Source organism: Amphibalanus amphitrite, unplaced genomic scaffold, assembly GCF_019059575.1.
Source record: "Amphibalanus amphitrite isolate SeventyFive unplaced genomic scaffold, NRLGWU_Aamphi_draft 000021F_arrow, whole genome shotgun sequence".
NCBI classification, from domain to species: domain Eukaryota; kingdom Metazoa; phylum Arthropoda; class Thecostraca; order Balanomorpha; family Balanidae; genus Amphibalanus; species Amphibalanus amphitrite.
This window is the reverse complement of record NW_024881517.1, coordinates 1,646,635-1,668,764: the sequence shown is the minus strand read 5'-3', so window position 1 is coordinate 1,668,764 and position 22,130 is coordinate 1,646,635. Positions and strand designations below refer to the sequence as shown.

The window sequence follows — 22,130 nt, the reverse complement described above, 5'->3', positions numbered from 1 at the left end:
CTCTCGGCGAGCTCAGGACAGCCGTTGTTTAGCCCTAGTTGTGCGACGTTTGGCGTAAGCCCGATGTAAGCCCGAGCAGTGAATCCATTTATATACCAGAGATTCCTCTGGGCCCAGGCGGGCTGAATTCTGCCAAGCCCACGTGGTGGGCGTAACGGTTACCACTTACCACACCAGTTCGCGACCACCAGGCTCTGTCAGTCCTGTCAGCCGTCGTACGGCTCTCGGACGGACACTCTAATAGATCGGACACAGATCAATTGGCAGACCGGCAGATTGGCACAGACCGTCCGTCCAGCCACGCGCTACCTATACCTACAACGCAGTACGACATTAGTTGTCCACTGGTTCAGTTGTCCACTGGTTCAGTCGTCCACTGGTTCAGTCGTCCACTGGTTCAGTTGCCATACTGGTTCAGTTGTCACTGGTCCAGCTGTCCACTGGTTCAGTTGTCACTGGTTCAGTTGTCCCTGGTTCAGTTGTCCCTGGTTCAGTTGTCCCTGGTTCAGTTGTCACTGGTTCAGTTGTCACTGGTTCAGTTGTCACTGGTTCAGTTGTCATACTGGTTCAGTTGTCACTGGTTCAGTTGTCACTGGTTCAGTTGTCACTGACTCAGTTGTCACTGGTTCAGTTGTCCACTGGTTCAGTTGTCCACTGGTTCAGTTGTCACTGGTTCAGTTGTCCCTGGTTCAGTTGTCACTGGTTCAGTTGTCACTGGTTCAGTTGTCGCTGGTTCAGTTGTCACTGGTTCAGTTGTCGCTGGTTCAGTTGTCACTGGCTCAGTTGTCACTGGTTCAGTTGTCCCTGGTTCAGTTTTACTGGTTCAGTTGTCCCTGGTTCAGTTGTCACTGGTTCAGTTGTCTGCCTACCCCTTCCCCTACCTACACAGCAACAGCAACCGTCTGTTCTAAATCTTTGGTACATCTGTACCCACGATGCTTATTTTGTACCCAGGCGCCTCCTCGAAGCTCTCATTTTACTGACATCTATCGGCCGTGTGCACAACTATAGATTCGCAAACCCGACGTTCAAATGGGAGTGTCTGGTTTCATAACATTTTCCAAGATTCTTACAGTCTACAGATAACATTTTCAACAGCATTGAGGCTGAGAAATCAAATTTATTTGGCTGTTTTTTTTTAGCAAGGGCAGAGGCGAAGACAAAATAGTTAGGGGTAGAAATTGATCATTGCTTTTCTTCATTTTCATGCCGGTCCTGCCACTGTCAGTCTTCACTCTTTAGCTTGCCGCCCATTCATATTATTTATTGTTCGCATTATAAGTTATCAAGTTATAAGTTACATAGGCTTATACATAAGGTACTGATATTTTGCATTATACGTTATAAGTAATCAAGCATGCTCTATAAATAATGGACCGTATAGTGCTTTAGTTTTACACTTTTGATTACAAAGTTTGTCTGCAAAATAAGCTTCGTTTTCATACATAAATTGCGCAGAAAAGACATTGCTGTTATTATTCGATGCATGTTTTTTAATCCCACCCAGAAATGACAAACAAGCTCCCTGATTGGCCAGTTGCCGGCCAGTTGGACTTGAGCGGTCGCCATGGTGGTATCGGGGACTCGGCCGGCCTCGTTGGATGTTGAATTATGTGTTTCGTTGCGCTAGATATTGCCAATTTGCTTTGATATTTGATAAATGACGTTGGCTTTTTCTTTTTGTGACATTGCATACTAATACGACGATATTTTGGTGCCGATTTAAACATCTTGAGACAAATGTGGCGATTTCCACGCCCTTTTGCAGTGCCCCCCTCACTTTGTGTAGTGAGTTAACAGGCTTGTAAGAACCAAGTGAACCATTTTTTAGTCAATTGGTCATGATTGTCCCTACATCTAATGGGTAATAGTCTTGTGCAAACTTATTAGGTACTGGAGGAAGCAGAATAGTTACGATTTTGGAGTACGCAAACTTGATATTAAAAAATCTCAGGTATTTTGGCTATAGAAAGTGAGAAGAAAAGTTCAATTTATCATTTTTTATTGCAATTGCAATAACGATAATATCATGCTAATTGTACTGTCAGGTATTGATGATAGTCATGTCACGTCATGCCACTAACCACACAGTCACAACACATTTTCATCTTTATGTATTTAGGCATAAGGTATTACAGGCATGTTTTTGCACACCTCTCATGTGCAAGTGGGCATGGCCTCCTTCACAGTCAAATTTTGGCTGATTGTGCTCAAATTTTTAAGCACCTACATGTAACTAGGGATGCAGATACAGTTAGTCGGGCACTCTACTTAATTCAGTTTTGTGCACGACTTCCTGCTTTCACCGTGCTGTGCCCACTCCGCTTTACAGTGGACAGCTGCTTGTGTGACACGCATTGATCTTGCATTCATTGAAACACTTAGTTTTGAGTGTTTTGACTCAGTTTTGTTGTAACGTTACCTTTGTTTATGTTTTCAATAACTTGTTTTGGGCTTCTCATATTAATCATTTTTTTTTGACGTAGCAGGTTTAGTGTAAAACAAGTTTAAGCTGAAATATTTACATGTTCAGATTACATGAATGCATACATTTTATAAAAGCTATTTCAAAGTACTGTAGCCATGTGTAACATGCATATGTCTTAGTCAATGACTACTCAGCATGCTGTTTGGTGTTCAATGGTAACAGTTTGATTTGTTTTTGACATCAAATAAGATTTGATTTGTGTTTCTGAGATTCCTATGTTATTTGTGGCAAATATTTTCCAAAAATCCTCCATCTAAATCTTCAACTGAATTCTAAAATGCCTGCATTTTCTACCAGAAACATTATCATTGATACCTCCTACAATATTTCATTTTTGTCACTAGGTACCTGGACTGGTGAAAAGTGAAAACTGAAATTCATTCATGTCACCATTATCCCAAGACCTCCCCCTAAATGGAATTGATCTTGTTTCACAAATGAGTTGTACAATGTCTTTCAGCTGATGTCTATTGTCTATCTCTTTTTCAGCACAGAAGATCCTCAGTCATAGTTAACAAAATGGAAAAAAATTAGCTGTGTTTTTAATATTCCAGTCGTGGCCATCAATTGCTCAGGAAAGCAGCCCAGAATCACTTCACAACAGGTATGTTGATGCATGTACATTGATATCAATGTCTGAATGCTGAATAATTGTTGAACAGGGAACACATTTAGATTTACCTAGCCTTTAAAAACCACAAATCCTACATTACTTACATCAACATTTTTCTATAGAGCTTATATTATCTACTTTCATCTGGCTAAGGCTTTTTAACATTATATTCCCTCTGTTAAACAAACAAAATATGATAGTGTAATAAGCTGATAATTATATATGCCTTGTCAGCTTGGCCAACATCTGCATCATGCCTATCACAAAATATGACTGCTTTCCTGACATTTGCATTTGTTCCACTCACCAATCGACCACTTCTACCATCTGCTCGCTCTATGCACAGACATTGTCATAGGGTCTGTTCCAGTCGCACTTCCTAACACCTCTTAACTCCTCCAAGATTGCTTCCCTGTTCCAGTGGCAGCTTTCGCCCCTACAAAGACAAGAAGGGCCCTGCTCCAACCTCCTCTATCTTGCTCTTGGAGGAGTTAAGATGTGTTAGGAAGTGCGACTGGAACAGACCCATAGCAAAACAGTTTCATCTCTCTGTACTGTCTTTTTTCAGGTTTCCAAAGGATCATCATTCATCAGCACAGAAGGGGGGAAAGAGAAGGCTGTTCAAATTCTGAAAAGCCAGAGCTGCAAAGGAGGTCAAAGATGCAGTGTAGTTGGCCCACTCAGTAGAGTTTCACTAGTGGTTCTGATGTGGACTGGGGATTACACGCTGGATAGAAGTGGCCGGTCTGGAGCAGCTGTAATTCATCATTCGTGCTGACTGCGGACGAGTAAGAGCCCGCGTTGGCCCCGATCGGCGATCGCTGGCCAAAGCCCACCACCAGGTTGGTGATAGGCGTTGGTTGTGATATGTAGTGTCGCCTATGTGTGAAAAGGACAAGTTGATAACAAAACCTGTTGCGCCATGTTATTAACCCGCGCCCGGGTGGCCCTCAGCCAACTTGGTGGTGGTGGTGGTGGTGGTGGGGGGGGGGGGGGAAGGAGGGGAGGCGTATTCGGCCACACCAGGTTATCTTGGAATGTAACAAAGCTGGAAAGACGCAGTAAAATCAATATATAGCTCGCTATTTTTTTCAGAATCATACAGGTCATTTTCGATCAGGTCATCGCTAAGGTCACTGGAGGTCACCAAAAGTAAAATGATGACGAATTTTGGCTCCCGATTTTGACAACTTCAGATATTGGTTCATAACTCGGGAACCAAAGAAGCTACAGCGCCGCGGAAAAGCGAATTCGATAGCTCTTTCGAAAATCTTTCAGATTCTCAGATTTGAGCTAAGGTCAACTAGTTTGAGCCTCCAAAGGGCAAAAACTGAACATTCGGCGTGCTTCGGAAATCGTCTTTTCTTTTAAAACTTTTGATACTAACCTTTTATTACGTTGATTTTACTGGCACTGCGTTTCTCTCGTCTTGTTGACCTAACAAGGTCAACTTAATAAATTTGACCTCAGGTCAAAGTTGCAGAAAATGCCATATTGCATGTCAGTCGATTCGTTACATTGAGATTGAGATTAACATCAGTAGCGGCGGAACACCTTCAATTGAGGGGGCATTGCCGAGTTTTGGTCCCATTCTTTCCATGCAACGCCCATAGGGCTAATGTTAAAATGCCAGAATCAAAGGGGGCACTGTGCCCCGGTGCCCTCCCCGTTCCGCCGCCTATGATTATGATGTTTTTAGCGCTCTGGCCACGTTCCATCTAAAATCAATGTACAAAAATAAACTGTTGGAGACGTTACATGACCTGAGATGACCTCAAGAGCATACGATATATCCCGATGTTTGAGTGTTTTTGTTTCAAAAGCAGAGCATTTCGAGTTCCTCATACTGACTGAAACTGGAGACGTCGCAAAGTTGACCTGACCCTAGGTCACCGATATCAAAATTAAAGATATGTATTCTGGATGTTGGTACTGATTCTCTCATGCAATAGCTCGAGTTTCAAACTTCTACGTCATGGTGACCCGACCTGACCTTAGGTGACATGGGGTTTGTTACATTTTTCACAAATGATGCGAATCGATGCATTATACATAAGCTATACTAAGTTTCGTGTCGTTTTATTTATGCAAGCACAAAATTGTCAGGTGCGGCCAAAAACGCCCCCACCCACCCCACCTGGGGGAACGTTAACCCTATTAGTGGCAGGGGTGAGGGGGGGGGGGTTGTTTTTATCCACCCCTCAGGTTTTTCGGGAATATCTCCGAAACCGCTGAAGCTACGATGCTGAAATTTTCTGACTTTTCCTAAAACTAAATTGGGCACATTCCCTGAAAATTTTCAAGTTCATAACTTTACCAGGGGCGGCTCCAGAGCACTGGGAATTGGGTGTCCTATTCGTGAAGCGAGTCATTTGGGCGAAGATCACGATGCTGCACCAGTTTTACGAACAGTGAATGAAAGGTATCATGTGATAACATATACAAAGTTATTGTGCATCCTCTTTTGACACGTTTTTGCTATAATAGGCGGATCCAGGCGTCCAAAAAGGGGGGTTATTTTTTACCTCCCAACATAGGTGCCCTGACACCGCCTATGCATGACCAATACAATTTTAGTCGTTCTCTCATAAGAAAATTGTAACATAACAAGACCATTGCCACCCTTTTTAGAAACAGTACCAACAAAAACCTTATTTACTATACTTTTTGTGTACCCCCAATCTCAATGATCTGTATCCGCCTATGATTTTTGAAAATGCATATTTTTAGGATCCATGTGAATTCCTGGTTCATTCTCTATCGATCGGCAAAAGTTGCGTTAAGATTGGTTCAGAAACCTGGCCGTGATAAACAGTCTAAAATGTATCTGCAATTTGCCCGTTTTTACCCCCCTCTACCCCCCTATTGACATTTTTAATTTTATTTTTTTTAGAAATGTAGATCTCGTTGAGCCAAATCGAATGCCGTTTGAATTTTGAAAATCGGCCGGTTAGATCTCGAGATATCAAGGGGGGGTCGTAAACAGCCCCCCCCCCCCCTGCCACTAATATGGGGTAGCCAGGAGCCTGCCACTAATAGGGTTAAAGCAGTGATATATTATTCGGTGTATTCCACGATGCATCGATCGGTGTACTTGATAATGCATTATTTATTGCTGCGTGTCTACGCTTTTGCTCTGTTCAGTGTGATCTGTGATAGGAAAACTACCGATATATCTCCACGCGCATGACTGAAAGAGCTGGCATGATCTACAATATTGCGTGTCTGTTTTTGTTAAGCATTTTATAAATACTGAGTCAGCTGTGATCGTTTGATGAGACACTGGGACAGCCGGCCTGTATGATCAGCGAACGGCAGGCGGCGGGGCGGTGGTCTGGTGGCTGCTGCATGGGACTGACACCAGCAGATTCAGAGCTGCGATACGCGGACGTTATGTTCACAATACCTTTGCAAAATAATATCTAATAGATATCATGTCCTCGAAAATGTTCTTCAGTCAATATGATGTTACCTGCTGGCTTATTCCATGGGGGCCAAAACCAATCGTTTTATGCAATATGCATGCCTTTTCGGGGCTTCGTTCTCCTCTAAATGCGTGTAGGTAGCAGTTTTATTCAAGGAACGATGGAAAGTGCCTCCGATTGGTTTTCAGCGTAGGTGGGATATGGCCGTTGAATGTGAGGCAGTCGATAAGGAACGTCGAGGGAACGGTCATTGGGTAGGTATGTGAAAGGCAGCAGTAGAAAACAAGGAAGGGAGGCGTTTGGTGTGAGGTTTCAAATGCTCTATGTATAAGAAAAGTTCATTTGATTACCTATATGACACCGTCCTTTTTATCGCGATACGTGAGCAACGCATGAGACGCTCACTGTTCAGGCTTGTAGCGTTAGAGAATGGGCCGACAGGCTGAGAAGGGCTATTTCCGCGAAAGGATATTCTGGAATTTGAATTGAAAGGTATTTAGTTTTGAAAGCATCCGTACTTACACGATACTGACTCATTTAAAATTTCACTTTTTCCCCATTGCGATAACATAAGAAACCGAGACTGCGGTGTCCCCGTACGCAGGATTCTGGAGACTGTCGGGCGGATGTTAGTGGCTGAAAGCCTTAGTTCTTAAGTAAGTAGAAAACAATCATTTCTTTTGATACTTTGTGACACCTAATTCACTAGAAACAATCTGTACGGGCTTCCAAAAAATGTTATATTTAACACGTAAGATCCATTACAATATTTTAGCTGCCCTAACCTGTGAATATAACGTATGCGTCATTATTGAAAAAGTGCTAAAGCATAGTATTCTATGGCTGACAAATATTCTGCGTCTGTCAGCCAAAACTGGCCAATCAGAGGCTTTGTTTGTCATTTCTGGGTGGGATTAATAAACATGCTTATTCGATAGTGCATTTTATGCATTTTACATGCAGCCTCAGCTCTCCTGGGCTTAGCTCTTTCTGATTATTCAGATTATTTCAAATATCGAGGCAGGGTATGGTCTTCCAGTATCTCTGGATCATTTAAATTAATGAAAGAGGCAAATTGGTGATGGAGGTAACCCAAGGTGAACCAGTGAAGACTCTAATTGTTCTAGGATCAGGTAAGCAGAGAATGAGCATGAATTAGGATTGAATTAGGATTGAGTGCTATTACTCTGGCCTTAGTTTGTATTCTCCGGAGCATGGTTTCAGTTTGTGTGTTTTATGTTCATCATTTTCAAATGCTGGTTGTTCCTCTAACATATCAATATGGCAATTTTTCCAAAACGAAGATACTCCCATTGGTAGTGTCTAGTGTGTTTGTGATGTGCATTGTGATGTCAAAATTTTGGTTTTCCAAATGCTTAGGACTGTTACAGGTGAAAGTCACCTTTTCCATCCTGGGATCAAAATGGAATAAAAAATAGGTACACATTGATTTCCTCCTTTTGCACCCTTAAAAACTGAGTAAATTCTCAAAACAAAAGCATGAAAAGTACGAACACATCCTTCTGAGGTTGAAAAATGAGACTAAACATTGATACTTAAGATATTTTTCACACAAAACATTCATAATTTTCACCAAACCTCTACATTGAGTCAAGTAAGGTTGTTGTTTGTGACAACATGGCTTGTTATTATACTCAGTTTGAGCAAATGAGGAATTAACTAATCACACGATATTGTCACAAACAGTGTAATATATCAAGCTAGAAAATTGGGTAGTCGTAAAGCAGGCATCACACTTTGCAACCACGGAGAGGCACTATAGCATACCCAGAGATGCTTTCTAATCAAACCAGACCAGACCTGACCTAACCTTTACAACCTACAATCTAAAACCTATAACCTACAATCTAAAACCTACCACCTAAAACCTGCAACCTGACTTACAGCACCTCTCCTTGGTTGCAAAAAACAAGTGTGATGCCTGCTTTACTACTACCAAAAATTGTTCATACCATCATTTACTCCTAAGCAAAACAGGTGACCTAAGAGCAGGAATACCAAAACCTTATGTAGCAGACTTAAGACTACCTTACACAATGTAACATAACCTAACCTTACCTTACTCAATGGGTTGTTGGGTCTGCCTTGAAAATGTTTTAGGTAAGCAATATTGTATTGGTGTGTGGTGTCACTTTTCAAGCTAAGAAAGATGTATTATTCTCCAGTTTTTAGAGGATGCAAAAGGTAGTTATAGCCCTGGAATATGTTGTCTTGAAACATTTTAGCTATTCTCACTTGTGTATAGCTAATACTAATACCTTGTGTGACATTGCCCAAGCTCCTTGTGTGCAAGGATTTGATGGCTGAAGTAAGCTATCTGTTTACAATGACAGTTGTCGTGCATGCTCAGACTCATTTCACTGCCATGGTAGCTAGTGCCTCTAACTCGCAGGCAGTTCTGGACTCTGCCATGTGCTCTGAGGCCCGTCGGAGCCGCTGGGAGTGCCTGCCATGGATGCGGTGCGCCGCGCTCCACCAGCTGAGCTGGCCCAGCTCTGCGAGGCGGCGGCGCTGCGCCATCTGGCCGCCCTGTCAGCCGGTGGGGACGGCGCGCGCGACTGGCTGGGCGCCCGCCTGCCAGCCAGCCTCCGCCAGCGGCTGCTGGACGGAGCTCTCTCTGACACCGGTCTGACGGAGGCCGCGCTCACCCGGCTGGCCGGCCTGTTGGCGGCGCCCGGCCTGCAGCGGTTCCTGCTGGCCGAGCCGCTGCTGACGCCCTGTCTGCGCGAGCGGTGCTACTCGCTGCTGGCGCCGTCGGCCGACACGCTGCGCCAGCTGCGGCTGCCGCTGGGCGGCGCCGGCGCGCCCGTGCGCGGCGAGCTCGAGGCGCTGGCCGGCCTGCTGCGCCGGATGGCGGCGCTCCGCTCGCTGGAGCTGCCCGGCGCCGCCACGGACGCCCTGCTGGAGGCAGTCGGCGCCGGCTGTCCGCTGCTGCGGCGGCTGGACGTGGCCGGCTCTGCGGGCGTCACCAGCCGCGGTCTGCTGCGACTGCTAGTGCCCGAGCACCACCGGCACCAGTTGATGCGCCGCTGCCTGTCCAGCGAGCAGCTGCTGCCGGCCGAGCTGCGCCGCCTACCGCCGGCTGCGTGCGCCGGCTCGCTGCGCCAGGTGCGGCTGCGCGGCGCGCGGGTGACTGGCTGCGGCCTGGCCGTGCTGCTGGTGCTCTGTCCCGCCCTGGAGAGCGCCGATCACGAGCTGACGCCGCGCACCGTGTGCGCCCTGCGCGCGCTGGAGCCCGGCCTGCGGCTGGCGCTGACCGAGCTCAGCTGCGGCGCCGAGGACGCGGCGGCCGCCGGTCGGCTGCCGGCCCTGCTGGCCGCCTGTCCGCGGCTGGAGGCGCTCTCCTGTGGTGGCCTGCGGAGCGCTGCGCCGCTACTGGGGCTGGCGCAGGCCCCGCTCCGCCGGCTGTTGCTGTGGAAGGCCTCTCTGTCGCGGCGGCAGCTGCAGCAGCTGCTGACCGAGCTGCGGCAGCTGACGGCGCTCACCGTGTCGTTCTGCGAGCCGTTGCCGGTGTCGCTGACGGAGCTGCTGGCCTGCTGTTCGCGGCTGGAGCAGCTGGAGCTGACAGAGTGCCGGCTGGTCGGTGACAGCGCTGCCGGAGAGGACGGAGCCGGGGACGGCCCGGTGGCACCGGCCGCACCTCCGCTCTCACTGCAGAGTCTGCGCCTGCAGACGGCCGGCTGGCGGGCGGCCCGCTCGGCGCTGACGGCAGCGCAGCTGCTGCCGGTGCTGGAGCGGTCGCCGCACCTCAGCAGCCTGCAGCTGGGCGTGCTGGAGCCTCTCTCTGACGGCGAACTGGAGAGGCTGGTGCCGCCCGGCTGCCAACAGCTGACACTGGCCGGCGGCGCAGTGACGTCAGACTCGCTCTGGACGCTGATCGGCGGCCGGCCGCGGCTGCGGGAGCTGACCATTGTGACACACGACTGGACGGAGTATAACGAGGTGGACGACGTGCGGGAGAGGGCCAGGGCCGAGAATCTGGCGCTAAAGGTGCGCGTGCTGTGCAGGCAGGGTGCCGCGCGGAGGAGCGAGGAGCCTCAGGCGGCGCTGCTGCGAAACTGAAGGGCTGTGCATTTTACCGTGTACTGGGTCATGGGGCTTGGATGCTTCATGCTAGAAAAGACTGCGGAGAGACATAGTGAATGAAATATTCGGGTCGGCAAAGATCGCCAGGATAGGTTCTTCAAAGACAAAAAGTATCATACAGTGACCTCACACTCGGGCAAAGTGCAGAGATGTGCGAACTTCCGTCCGGGACATACCGATTGGAGGGCATGCAGCCATTCCGCGGAGCCTCACATAGAAGTCAGAGACATCCGTCAGTAGCTTTAGTCGCGACCTCGAGACGGCGTTCACGCGCGGCCAGGTGAGTCCCGTTGAACGTTCGTCAGTGTGGACGTCTGAAAGCTGCATGTCGCTGCCTTGCTGATTGCTAAATTTGTCAAAGGGCGTGTAATAACGCTGAAAGAAGTATATGTGTTTCCTTTCCAAAGTTCTGATTGGTTGGCATTGCCTTCATTTGTTGCTTGGAATTCTGCTTGATTTTCCTGACTTTCGGCCACCCATTTAATTGGTTTTAAAGATAACCGACCAGTTTCTTTCATTTCAGTATGAACGTCAATGATGCGTTATTTCCGCTTGTGTCTCGACCGGCCGTGCCCTGCCGCTCTGGCTCTGACGCCGCCCGCCGCTGCCGGCAGGTGGTGGCGATGCCGCCGCGCCGCCAGCCGCCGGCCCTGTACGGGCTCTGCCTGTCCGAGGCCGTGCTGTGGCTGTGGTCGGCGGCCGACGCCGTCTGGCAGGCGGCGCTGCTACCGTCGGCCGGCGCTGCCGCTGCCGCCGACGATGAGCTGCAGCTGGTTCTGCGCTCGGCGGCGCTGCGCCGGCTGCGCGCCGCCCTGCTGGCCCGTCTGCCCGGGCCGGGCCTGCAGGCGCTGCTGGACGAGACGCTGCGCGACGGCCTGCTGCCGGCGCGGGTGCGCGCCACGGCGCTGGCCGCGCTGCTGGCGCCCGGCGTCAGTCGGCTGGTGACGGGCTCCCTGCCGGAGCGGCAGCACGCCGCCCTGCTGGCCGCGCTGGCCGACGGCGGCGGCTCGCTGGCGCAGCTGGACCTGCGCGGCGCCTGGCTGGCCCAGCCCGAGCTAGAGCGGCTCGGGGAGCTGCTGCCGCAGCTGCCGGCGCTGGAGCAGCTGGTGGTGCCGCACGTGGCGTCAGACCGGCTGCTGCAGCAGCTGGCCGGCAGCTGTCCGCGGCTGCAGCTGCTCGACGTCTCCATGTCCCGGGAGGTGACGGGGGCGGGCGCCGCGGCGCTGGTGGCCGGCGGCGCGCACCGCCGGCTGACGGTGGTACGGCTCGGCTGCCCGGGCCGGCGCGGGGACGACCCGTCGGCCGGCGTCAGCCTGCTGTCCGCCCTGCCGCGGCTCGTCTGTCTCGGAGAGAACGAGCACGGCGCCGAGTGTGTGCTGGCGGCGCGGCGGCGCGGCGCGATCGCCACCTGTCGGCTCACCTACCTGCACGCCTGCGTCACGGACCGGGCGCAGATGGCCGAGCTGGCCGCCGCCTGCCCCCACCTGCGCGGCCTCTACCTGGACTCGCCGCACGAGGACGCCGTGCCGCTGCTCCGCCAGCTGGCCGCGCTGCAGAAGCTCAAACTGCGCCGGGCGCCGGCGACGGCCGTGACGGCGCAGCTCGGCGGCCGGCTGGTATGGTTGGAGCTGCTGCAGCCGCGCGGCCCGCTGGACCTGACGGAGCTAGCGCAGCTCACGCCGCGACTGCAGAAGCTGGAGCTGGTGCAGGCGGAGCTGGCGGCGCCGGAGGAGCCCCCGCTGCCGCCGGGACCGGCCGCCGAGCTGTCGGCTGGCCCGGCGGCCTGGCCGCACCTGCTGGAGGCGCGCCTGCTGATGACGGCCGCGCCGGCCGCCGCCTGGGAGCTGCTGCTGGCCGCCGAGCGGCTGCAGCGGCTCACCGTGGACGGCGCCGAGCAGCTGACGGACGCGCAGCTGGTGCGGCAGCTGGCGGCCGGCCGGTGCCGCCAGCTGCAGCAGCTGTGGCTCGGCTGGGCGCCGCAGCTGCACGTGCGCGGCGTTCGGGCGCTGCTGGACTCGTGCCCGCAGCTGAGCAGCCTCGGAAACGTGGAGGGCATCGCCGTGGAGCCGGAGGTGTGGGAGCAGCTGCAGATCGAGGCGCTGATGGAGAACCTGGACGTGACCTTCACGACCGGTTGACGTCACACTGACGTCAGTGATGCTGATGACGCTCCAGGGCGGTCACTTTGAATCTGCCTCCGGCTGTGGTTCCATACTCGACGACCTCTCGGTGATACTTATGCAGTGAAGGGTGGACGGTTGATCAAGCTCCAAGTCCAGCCGAGCCGTCTCGCTTGCTTTGAATGGCTCTAGGATCTGATGCCGAGTGCGGAGAGGACTGCACTGACAATGAGTCGTCCTTAGGCGGTCGGGGACGAAATTGCCGGATTGACGAGAGGGAATCTCAGGACCACAGACGCTCAATCGGCTGGAAGGAACTCCATGTGCCTTTTACTGATATTTTACCCGTCTCAAGAACTGTCTGTTTTATCTGTTGTAGACTCGTCCAGCTTGCTTGTTTCATATTCGTGTTTGACATTTTTTTATTCAAACAAAGTGAACGTTTTACTAGCAATCCCCACCTCTACCCGACTCCCACATTCACCCTGCCCTCTCCCCTCTCCCACTCTCCCCACTCCCTCCCTCCCCCCCTCTCACGGCTCCCGTCGCGGTGCCTCTCCCCGCAGGCGGTCACACGGCCGAGATACTGTCGCTGGCCGCGGCTCTGGACCGGCGCCGGTTCCGTCCCCGGGTGTACGTGGCTGCCGCTGGCGACGCGCTGAGCGGGGAGCGCGCGCTGCGCACGGAGAAGGAGGACGCCGCGCGCCTGGAGACGATCCCCCGCAGCCGGCGCGTCGGTCAGTCGTGGGTGTCCAGTGTATGGACCACGGCTGTGGCGCTGCTGGCCGCGCTCCGCCTGGTGTTCACCGTCCGACCGCGCCTGGTGAGCGGGAGGGGGGGAGGGGGGCACGGAGAGGGTGAATGTATGTTACTCTCAGGGTGTAGCAGAGATAGCAGAGCAGGATGATACGGTGATGGAAGGATGATTTCCGGGTTCACTGATACTGGGAGGTCTAGAGCCGTGATAAGAGGTAGTGGGATAAATTGAAGTGTGGTAAGGCCTTGAGAAAAAGCCCTTGACTTACTTACTGAGAAAGTAAGATTGGGTGAAGCTCTGATTGATCCTGCTAATTGTTGCCGACTGGACCGCTGCGTGGAAAGGTGATGGTGTAGAATTTCATGACCGCACGTTTGTCAGCCAACGGGCGCACCGGGAGCTGTTTGCGCACCTGTTTAGATATTTCCGCAGAAATTTGCGGCAGCTCGCTGTGAAATTGATATCTCTGCAGTCTATTTACTAACCTATGTAACTAGATTGTGGATCGATGACGCACGCTTATCCGCCTGTTGGCCCCAGGTGCTGGCGAACGGACCCGGTACCTGCGTGCCCGTCTGCCTGGCCGCACTGCTCATGAAGGTAAGCGGGTACTCTGAAACCACTGCTCGTGTTTTAGTTCACATGAACATCGGCTTGGCGCCACAGGGTATGGTTGAGTCAGTCTTGTGTTCATTATAAGACAAAGATTATTGTGAAATGACCGGTTTTTGGTAGATAATGGCTGCGGAATCTCCCATATTTTTTTTTACTCGGTTCTCCAATTCATGTGCTTTAGGGCTGCGGAATCTCCCATATTTTTTTACTCGGTTCTCCAATTCATGTGCTTTAGTTTTAGTTTCCGTGACCTAAACAAATCGGTTTCAAGTCATACCTGGGCTTTTATATTTTTTTTTATCGAGCGTGGATGTAGCGTGTTCATTGAGTACAGCTCCCCTCTGACTACCCGCCCCGTCGGCTCTGTTTCAGTGGCTGCTCTGGAGGCCGGTGCACGTGACTTTTGTGGAGAGCGTGTGTCGCGTGCGCTCCCTCTCGCTCAGCGGCCAGATTCTGTACCGGCTAGCTGACGACGTGATAGTGCAGTGGCCGGAGCTACTACAACGCTACCCGCGCGCCCTCTATATGGGCCGGCTGGTGTGACAACGCTACCTGCGCGACATCTATATCTGATGATCTGGGAACTGCCTCGTGCGGCAATTCTGGGACAGATCTGATGAATGCAAGCAGCAGTGTCCACGTGCTTCCCAACCTCGCTGTCTTTTGACTGCGCTGCATTCTAGATTATGTCAGAAATTAAGAAAGACCTGCCGATTGGTCAGTCTGCGCATGGAGCTCGCAGTGAGCACCAGACTGTTTTCGGCTGTTATTGAGATATGCTCGTTAATAATTCACATCACACATTTGATGAAGTTTTTTTTTCATTGTCTTTGTGCTTTAGATCGCTGCAAGCTATTCATTAAAGCCACTGGTGGAGTGATGCCAGCTCCGTCTCCTTCATATCTCCGTCATCCTTCACTTCAAGTGCACTCACGGGCGCCACTTGCGTGGTTTTGTCCCGTTTGTTCCTTGTGGCATTGGTTCGGGGGAGGCATTTTCTAGTCACAGTGTCTGAGAGTGTGATGAGTGTGGGGGTACTGCCTTGATCAAGTGTACTTTTATTACGGTTTGTTGTTACCGCTTGTATTGTTGATTGTGCATTAGCCATCTCGCTGAAGCATTATAAACGTGCTGATTTTATGAATACATGTTTGACGACATGTTTCGGCCTGAATCGATAACTTTCCTTCACGATGTTGCTGTTTTTCCATCCACGGCCTTTTGAACAGTCTATACTTGCCTTTCGAACTATCGCTGTCCCTCGGACTGGCACCACAGTTCCATCAGTTACCTCTCCCGTCGCCGCCGGATCGGCCCGACATTGGTTCGACGCTCGCCGTCCGGCTGTGTCCGCGGCTAATCCCGGCCGGCGGCAATGACCCGTCACTGACAAAGCCACGGCCGCTGTGTGACCGCTGCCGGTGGCCGTCCAAGCCCAGTGCTGCCTGAATGGAGGTACCGACCGCCGACCGCCGACCACTGCCCGGTGCCCGGCGCTGCATCGACCTGACCCGCGTGCGTGGCGCCATTGATTTGTGATCGCGGCGACGTGCAGACAGCTCGGCGGCGACTGGCGGAGCGCGGTAAAATGCGGCGATGTAAAAACTCTGGAGCTGAGTGGGCTTCCCGTGGTTGGTGCCAGGAGAGCCTTCCATTGAGGCAGTTCCTCGGTGGTACGGTTACCTCTGGTTTCAGGCAGCGAAGCCGGAGATAAGTAGGAAGGAGTTATGATGGCGGGTTTATGGATTCCTGACATGTTAAATTAATGGTCTGACATCTGTCCTGCGAACTAACATGTCCGGCAGTACGGTAATTAGTCCGGAAGCGCAGAGCAGACCACACTAATCGGATCAGCAACTGTCAGTGAGGTGCAGCCGCTATGCAAATGCACGGCGGGTTATTAGTTCCAAATGGAAATAGGGTCTGGGTTCATTCAAACGACGCGTCAAAATTCCCTACTCCGGAGGAATTACCTACTACTAGTAATTAGTACGCCATACGCCGTACGTAATTGCCCGTTATGCACTTCACTTACTGTTTGTATTGCATTACACTGAACAATGAACATGTCACGATATTCACGGGCATGTGACTTTAGTAGCTCTAAACAAATCGTTTTACTTCGTCATTGCATCGCCCTCCCATCTACCTACACTTCCTCGCATTTTTTTGCGGACGGACCGGCCGAGAGCGCCTGTAAGGTAGGCTGTATCACACACTTCATATGCCGGTCCATAGATGGCACTGGTGTCAAACGCCTGAACTGATACTGTGCCGCAAGACTCTCCGCACCATAGCGCCTGAATCTATGCTGTGCCGCACGACTCACCGCACGGCGAAGAAGGCAGGCTGGACGAAATAATAAACCACGATGCGGCTTATAGAGTCTGGAGCCGAATTAGCCGGTAGATACCGGTCTGTAGCACAAGCTAATGACGTCTTTCGTCTTATATCTTGCGCAATATACATTACATCTTACATCCATCAGGAGCACTGCGTCGCATTACCGAGGCGACTATGCATTGCAGTCATTCCGATCGCCAGTATTGCGCGCCGTGTTGACGTGCCCTACATCCGCGCGGCGCGGCGCAGTCCTCTGGACACTCGAAAGGGCCATCAGTGCCCCGCGGCGGCGTCGCCGGTGGTCCCGCGGGCGGCGCTGATGAGATTACCATCGGCCCTGTTAGCTCCGGTAATAACAGGTGTCGCTCTGGGGAGGCCGGCCAGCGCGACCAGCTGAGACCGGCGGAGGACCGGCCGGCCGGCCGACCGAGCGACCGACCGGCCGACAGAGCGAGCGACAGGCAGATCAACCGACAGACCGACAGAGCGACGGAGTGACAGGCAGACAGAGCGACAGAGTGACAGACAGACTGACAGACCACCAAACCGACAAACCGACAGACCGCCGGCCGACCGGCCGACTGACAGACGGAAAGACCGACCGTCTGACCGACGGAAAGACCGACAGACAGACGGACCGACGGACCGACCAACCACCCGAATACCCTGCAACCGCCCGACATCCGCTGTGGGCAGCGCTGTGTGGAATATGTAGAATGAGATAAGCAGTAGGTACATTGTAGCCGTTTTCACGACGGAATAACGGGTACCTAATAGATGCCTGTTTGGACCTTTGACCTCAGGAATTTTAGTAGTTTCCTTTGATGCCTGAGGAATTTTAGGAGTTCTTTGTAGTAGGTTTTCTACCTTTCGAATAAGTGGCCCGTTACTTTGCTGTTTTTCTACTAAATATTACATTAATTTATTTTATCTAAGGGTTTACCACTCACGTAAACCTAAAGCGTAAGCACGTTTATGAAATCAGCATATCTATATAATGCTAGCACAATGATAAGGAAATATACTAGCTGCCAGCTGCGGATGACCGAGCTCTCCCAATTCCACGCTGGCTTGACTTTGGAACCGCAGCAGACGGCGGAAGTCAATGCCACTGCCAAGGCGGCGGCGGATTTGTTGCGCCCGGTCACCACCAGGGCGCGCGCAGCGTCGGGCCGGTGAAACAGAAGCCGGGTATCTAGCTGCCAGGCTGATTTGATCCCTCATAGTCGAAAGGTGGGCTACTAGAACCGAAAATTGACTTGTTTGTAAATAAATAAGCGATTTGATGGCCAAAATCGCCTGGATTACAACTTTTGAAATATTTTGAAGGCAAAAGACTTTAGTTGTAAGGATTATAAAGCCTTAAAGAGTTGGTACTTTCCACTCCAGGTATCAAATAGGTTCCACCGCGAAAGTTCCGTCGCGAAAACGGCCTGTATGGTGTACTGATTTATTGGATAATGCTGATATATCGGAGTGGTATATAAGATAATTAGACTTTATTTCGTGATTAATCCTCCGTGCAAAAACACAGCATCCTGAAAATGCAGTACCTATTAACCCGCGCCCTGCTGGGGGGGGGGGGGGGGGGGGGTGTTTGAACACCCCCCTTGTGGTTTTTCGCGAATACGCCGTTTTTGGTACACCTTATCATACATCAATTCTACACATGTTGTTAAAATTTCAGACCAAGGTCATTCAAGGTCAGGTCACCAGGTCACTTGAAGTGACCTCACCTCATAAAAAGTTTCAATGTCTGTCATAGCTACACCGAGTGACCGATCGCTTTGAAACTTTCACAGATTGCTAAGAGCAATAGCATGTACAAAATGTATATCTCAGAATTTTGATATCGATGACCTAAGGTCAGGTCAATTTTGCGACCTCCCCATTATAAGTCAATGGGAGAAAATTGAAATGCGCCTCTTTTGGACGAAAGACATTATAAACACTCCCAAACACTGAATTACAAGTGGTTTAGACACACTGAACATGAAAATGGTGTCCGTGACCCCTGTTTATGCCCTGAGGTCATCTTAGGTCACGAATGGTATCTAACAGTTTTTCGCAAATAACTTTTGATAGAGGCATGCTAGAGCGATGAAAACGCCTTAGATGTGTTCAGCTCGACGATACGGATCGACTGATATGCAACATGACCCTTTCCGGTCAGGTCATGACCTTGACCTGAGGTCAAATTTTCAAGTTGACCTTTCAAGGTCAAGTTATAGTTCATTCGATGCGTCTTGACAAGAGGAACACGATGCCGGTAAAAGTAAGCTCGTACAAGGCTTGGGTCAAAAGTTATTGCAGAAAAACTGTTTCCGAAAAATCGGCTATTTTTGCAGTTTTTGCCCCCTGCAGGCAAAACCGTTGACGTGAGGTCAAATTTGAGAGAATTACTCAGAAAGGGCGTTAATAGGGCTATCGATTGCGCTTTTCCGCGGCGCTGTAGCTCTATTGGTTCCCGAGTTATGCGTTGGCTTCTTGGAAATTGTCGACATTCGACCTGGAAATCGGCGAAATTTTGCCTTCAATGACCTCTGGTGACCTCTGGTCTGGTGACTTTGACCTGACCAAAAAATTGACCGAAGTGATTTCCTCATTATTTTTGACGCTCTTTCGAACGCCGCCTTCCGCGTATCGCTACGTGGCCCAGGAGCCGAGTTAGAATGGGGGGTGTTCAAACACCCCCCCCAGCAGGGCGTGGAAATCCAGGACCCCCAGCCGGGCGCGGGTTCATAAGCGACAGACTGTTGAGTATATAGTTGTGTGTTAGCCGCCAAACGACTGATGGCGACTTTCCGTGACAGAACAGCAGCGATTCCACCACGACTATTCCTCGTACAGTTACGGGTAAATACATAAAGACATCGAGCTGCACGCCATGACACGACATTACATCATCCAGAAAGACAGAACATGACTTTATCGTGAAAGATAGGCATGATATTCGTTATGTGATGGCTGTGATTATGCGAGAGAAGGATTACCAAAACATTCAGACTTCCGTTGGTATTCATCCGCAGTGTACATACACATTTATGTGTAACATTTATGTGCATATCTTTCTAACTTATTGGCATTTTTATCATTTCATCGCCGCAGATCGGGTGTAACTTTTAACAAATTGAAAATTTCCTGAAAAGAAAAACTGAAAAGGTTCATCAGTGTCTACCGTCGCTCTAACGTCATCCATTAGCTTGAAAAATGTTTTTATTTACTTAGTAAAATAACTTAGAAAAATGGATATACCTATGTTACTTAGGGAAACCATGTGAAACGTGACCATTTGTTCCGCCGTGACCGAACACCACTCTTCGATTTTTGAAGAACATAGATTGATTTGTGTTTTTTTTTTGTTTCTCTAGGCGACCTGACTCGCAACCCTCGCCGGCACAGGGGGGGTTGATGCAACCCCCCTAAGGTTTTTCGCGAATAACTCGCGTAAAAAGCGGCCGATCGCGACGAAACTTTCAGTTCTCTCGCATTCATCAATTTGACACCTACTCTGAAAATTTCATGACCCTGACCCAAATGACCTTTGACCTGTGACCTCTTTTCCGAGACCATGTTTGGCCGGAATCGCGATTCGGCGTATGTCGGCTCGCATTAGCCGCGCGTTTGCAAGCTTTTCGTGGTTTCAAACGTTCAAACATGTGATTTTATGTTGCTCCCATGCATTAGGGTGTGTGTCAAGGTCACCTGAAGATCAGGTCAGGTCATTGACCTTTGGTGACCTCGGTTCACTTTTTCGAGTTTTACATGTTTCTAGGCTAGTTTTTGGAGCTGGTTTCGAATTAGCAGTCATTTTAACATTTACGAAGTAGTTTTGGTGCCTTCGTAACATGTTACGAAGCTGTCAGAGGCGGTTGACACGTATTACGAATACCCGTCACGACCCCTACCGGTTGACCTGACCTGACCTGACCCGACCTGGTCTAAATGCTAAAAGACATAATCTCTGATCAAAACTAACACGATATTCGTGATCAGCACCCCGAAAAACCTCCTAGCAGCCACACTTTACGACTTTCTAACGGGTCCCGATTTTCCCGATTTTCGGGTCATTGACCTGACCTGGAAGGTCACCCGATGACCTAGGACCTTACAATTGGATATCATCGGCTTCCTCTCGTGACGGGCAACACGCTCGTTTTTTTCCGCGAAGCTCTAGCTTCATCAGGGGCCAAACGCGAGGGGGGGTCGTACCAACCCCCGCCCCCCCTTGTGCCGTCGAAGGACTCAAAATGGCCTGTGCCGGCGAGGGATAAAACCTGCATTTCCAGGAATATAGACAAATGGTCAGAAAACTGTTCTAGTGGCACAGCAGCTCGCATTTTATACGCAATAGGTGAAACGTTCCGTCAAAGTTCCACACTGATCAGAAGAGCGCGTCGGTCTGGTTTTAGTAGAACTGAAAAGGCAATAGGCACCATCTCACCCACCAATTGGGACGCATCAGTTGAATGAAGGCAGTAGGAGACTGGCCTGATTAGCTCTGAGCGTGGTCAATAAATACTGTCGACGAAGAGAGACTGCAGCTGCAGGCTAATAGCTTCAGTTGTTCTTATCAATGTGGGTGGTCGTCGGACCGCAGCTTTGAAATTGTCACCCGTATGCATACCTACAGATATAATATACCAGTTGGATGCCTGAGACATCTTTTCTATTGCGCATATATTGCTAAATCATAGAAAAAATGAATCAAGATTCATAAATCATGATTCATAATTCATGATTCATGATTCAAAACATGATTCAAGTTATCTATGGCTAAATATATAAAAAAGCAATGATGATGTTAAACGTATAAGCTGTAATGAGTGGCATCGCTATTCGCTAATATTTCCAATTTAACCAATGTATTTCAATGTGACGGAAGTGACTGAAAAAGAACCATCCATTAATCCGTGCCCGTTCTGGAGGTATTGCTTTCGGCCACCAATTATCCGGCTGGCCGGCGGCCTCATCCTGTCCGTCACGCGTTAAAGGCGACCCGGCACTGTCCGGCCGATCGCCACTGCAGCGACGGCTCCGTTTGATTTATCGGCACACTAATGGCCTATTATGTCGGAAAATACCGGCCGGACGCAGCCATAGCAGCGCCGTTATTGATAGCTTGTGGGCTGCCGCGGTGGACCCGTGTACAGGTGAGCCGTGAGGTGGTGATGCTATATAGAGCTCTACAGTCTACAGCTATACAAAAAGGAGGTAAAAGGCGGTCAGTTAGTTAAACTGCAATATCATCCACGGTTCAACCCTGCACATCCTCTCAGCTATTCGTGTATCTTCCTATTAATAAAATGCGAGATATGCCAAGGTACGAGTGAGTGAATGTTTGCATTAGAAGGTAGCGTGTCGTTGGCATATAAATGACTAGTACATCCACATCTGCATTTAACTTCATCTGTTCCCTTGTTAGGGAGCGTGCCATAAAACCGAGAGCGCGCCCTCCGGTTTCTCTATATTGACGCTTGGATCCGTCATTACTCTCTGCCGCTGCCTGTGCCACGTCATCTGCCCGACTCTCCAATGGCGCGCTTTTTATTCGCCGGGCCGGCGCGTAAATCGTGGCGCCGCCCAATATCGTCACCATTACAAACACGCCGGTCGGCCGGTCCCCCGACGGAGCGCGGCCGGCCCCTCGGCCGCCGCGCCC

At 50.6% G+C, this 22,130-nt stretch overlaps 1 protein-coding gene and 1 long non-coding RNA gene across 2 annotated transcripts; both read left to right on the top strand.

Moving 5' to 3' along the window:
- The first annotated feature begins 1,494 nt into the window (after positions 1-1,494).
- On the top strand, positions 1,495-4,198 carry LOC122391148. The gene is made up of 2 exons (XR_006258291.1): positions 1,495-3,092; positions 3,670-4,198. It is a non-coding gene; the product is annotated as an uncharacterized LOC122391148 (long non-coding RNA).
- An 8,753-nt stretch (positions 4,199-12,951) lies between these two features.
- LOC122391261 (UDP-N-acetylglucosamine transferase subunit ALG14 homolog) lies at positions 12,952-14,668 on the top strand. Its single transcript, XM_043385018.1, has 4 exons — positions 12,952-12,958; positions 13,320-13,576; positions 14,051-14,110; positions 14,498-14,668. Exons 1-4 carry the CDS (start codon positions 12,952-12,954, stop codon positions 14,666-14,668), a joined length of 495 nt encoding a protein of 164 aa, XP_043240953.1.
- Positions 14,669-22,130: the final 7,462 nt, after the last annotated feature.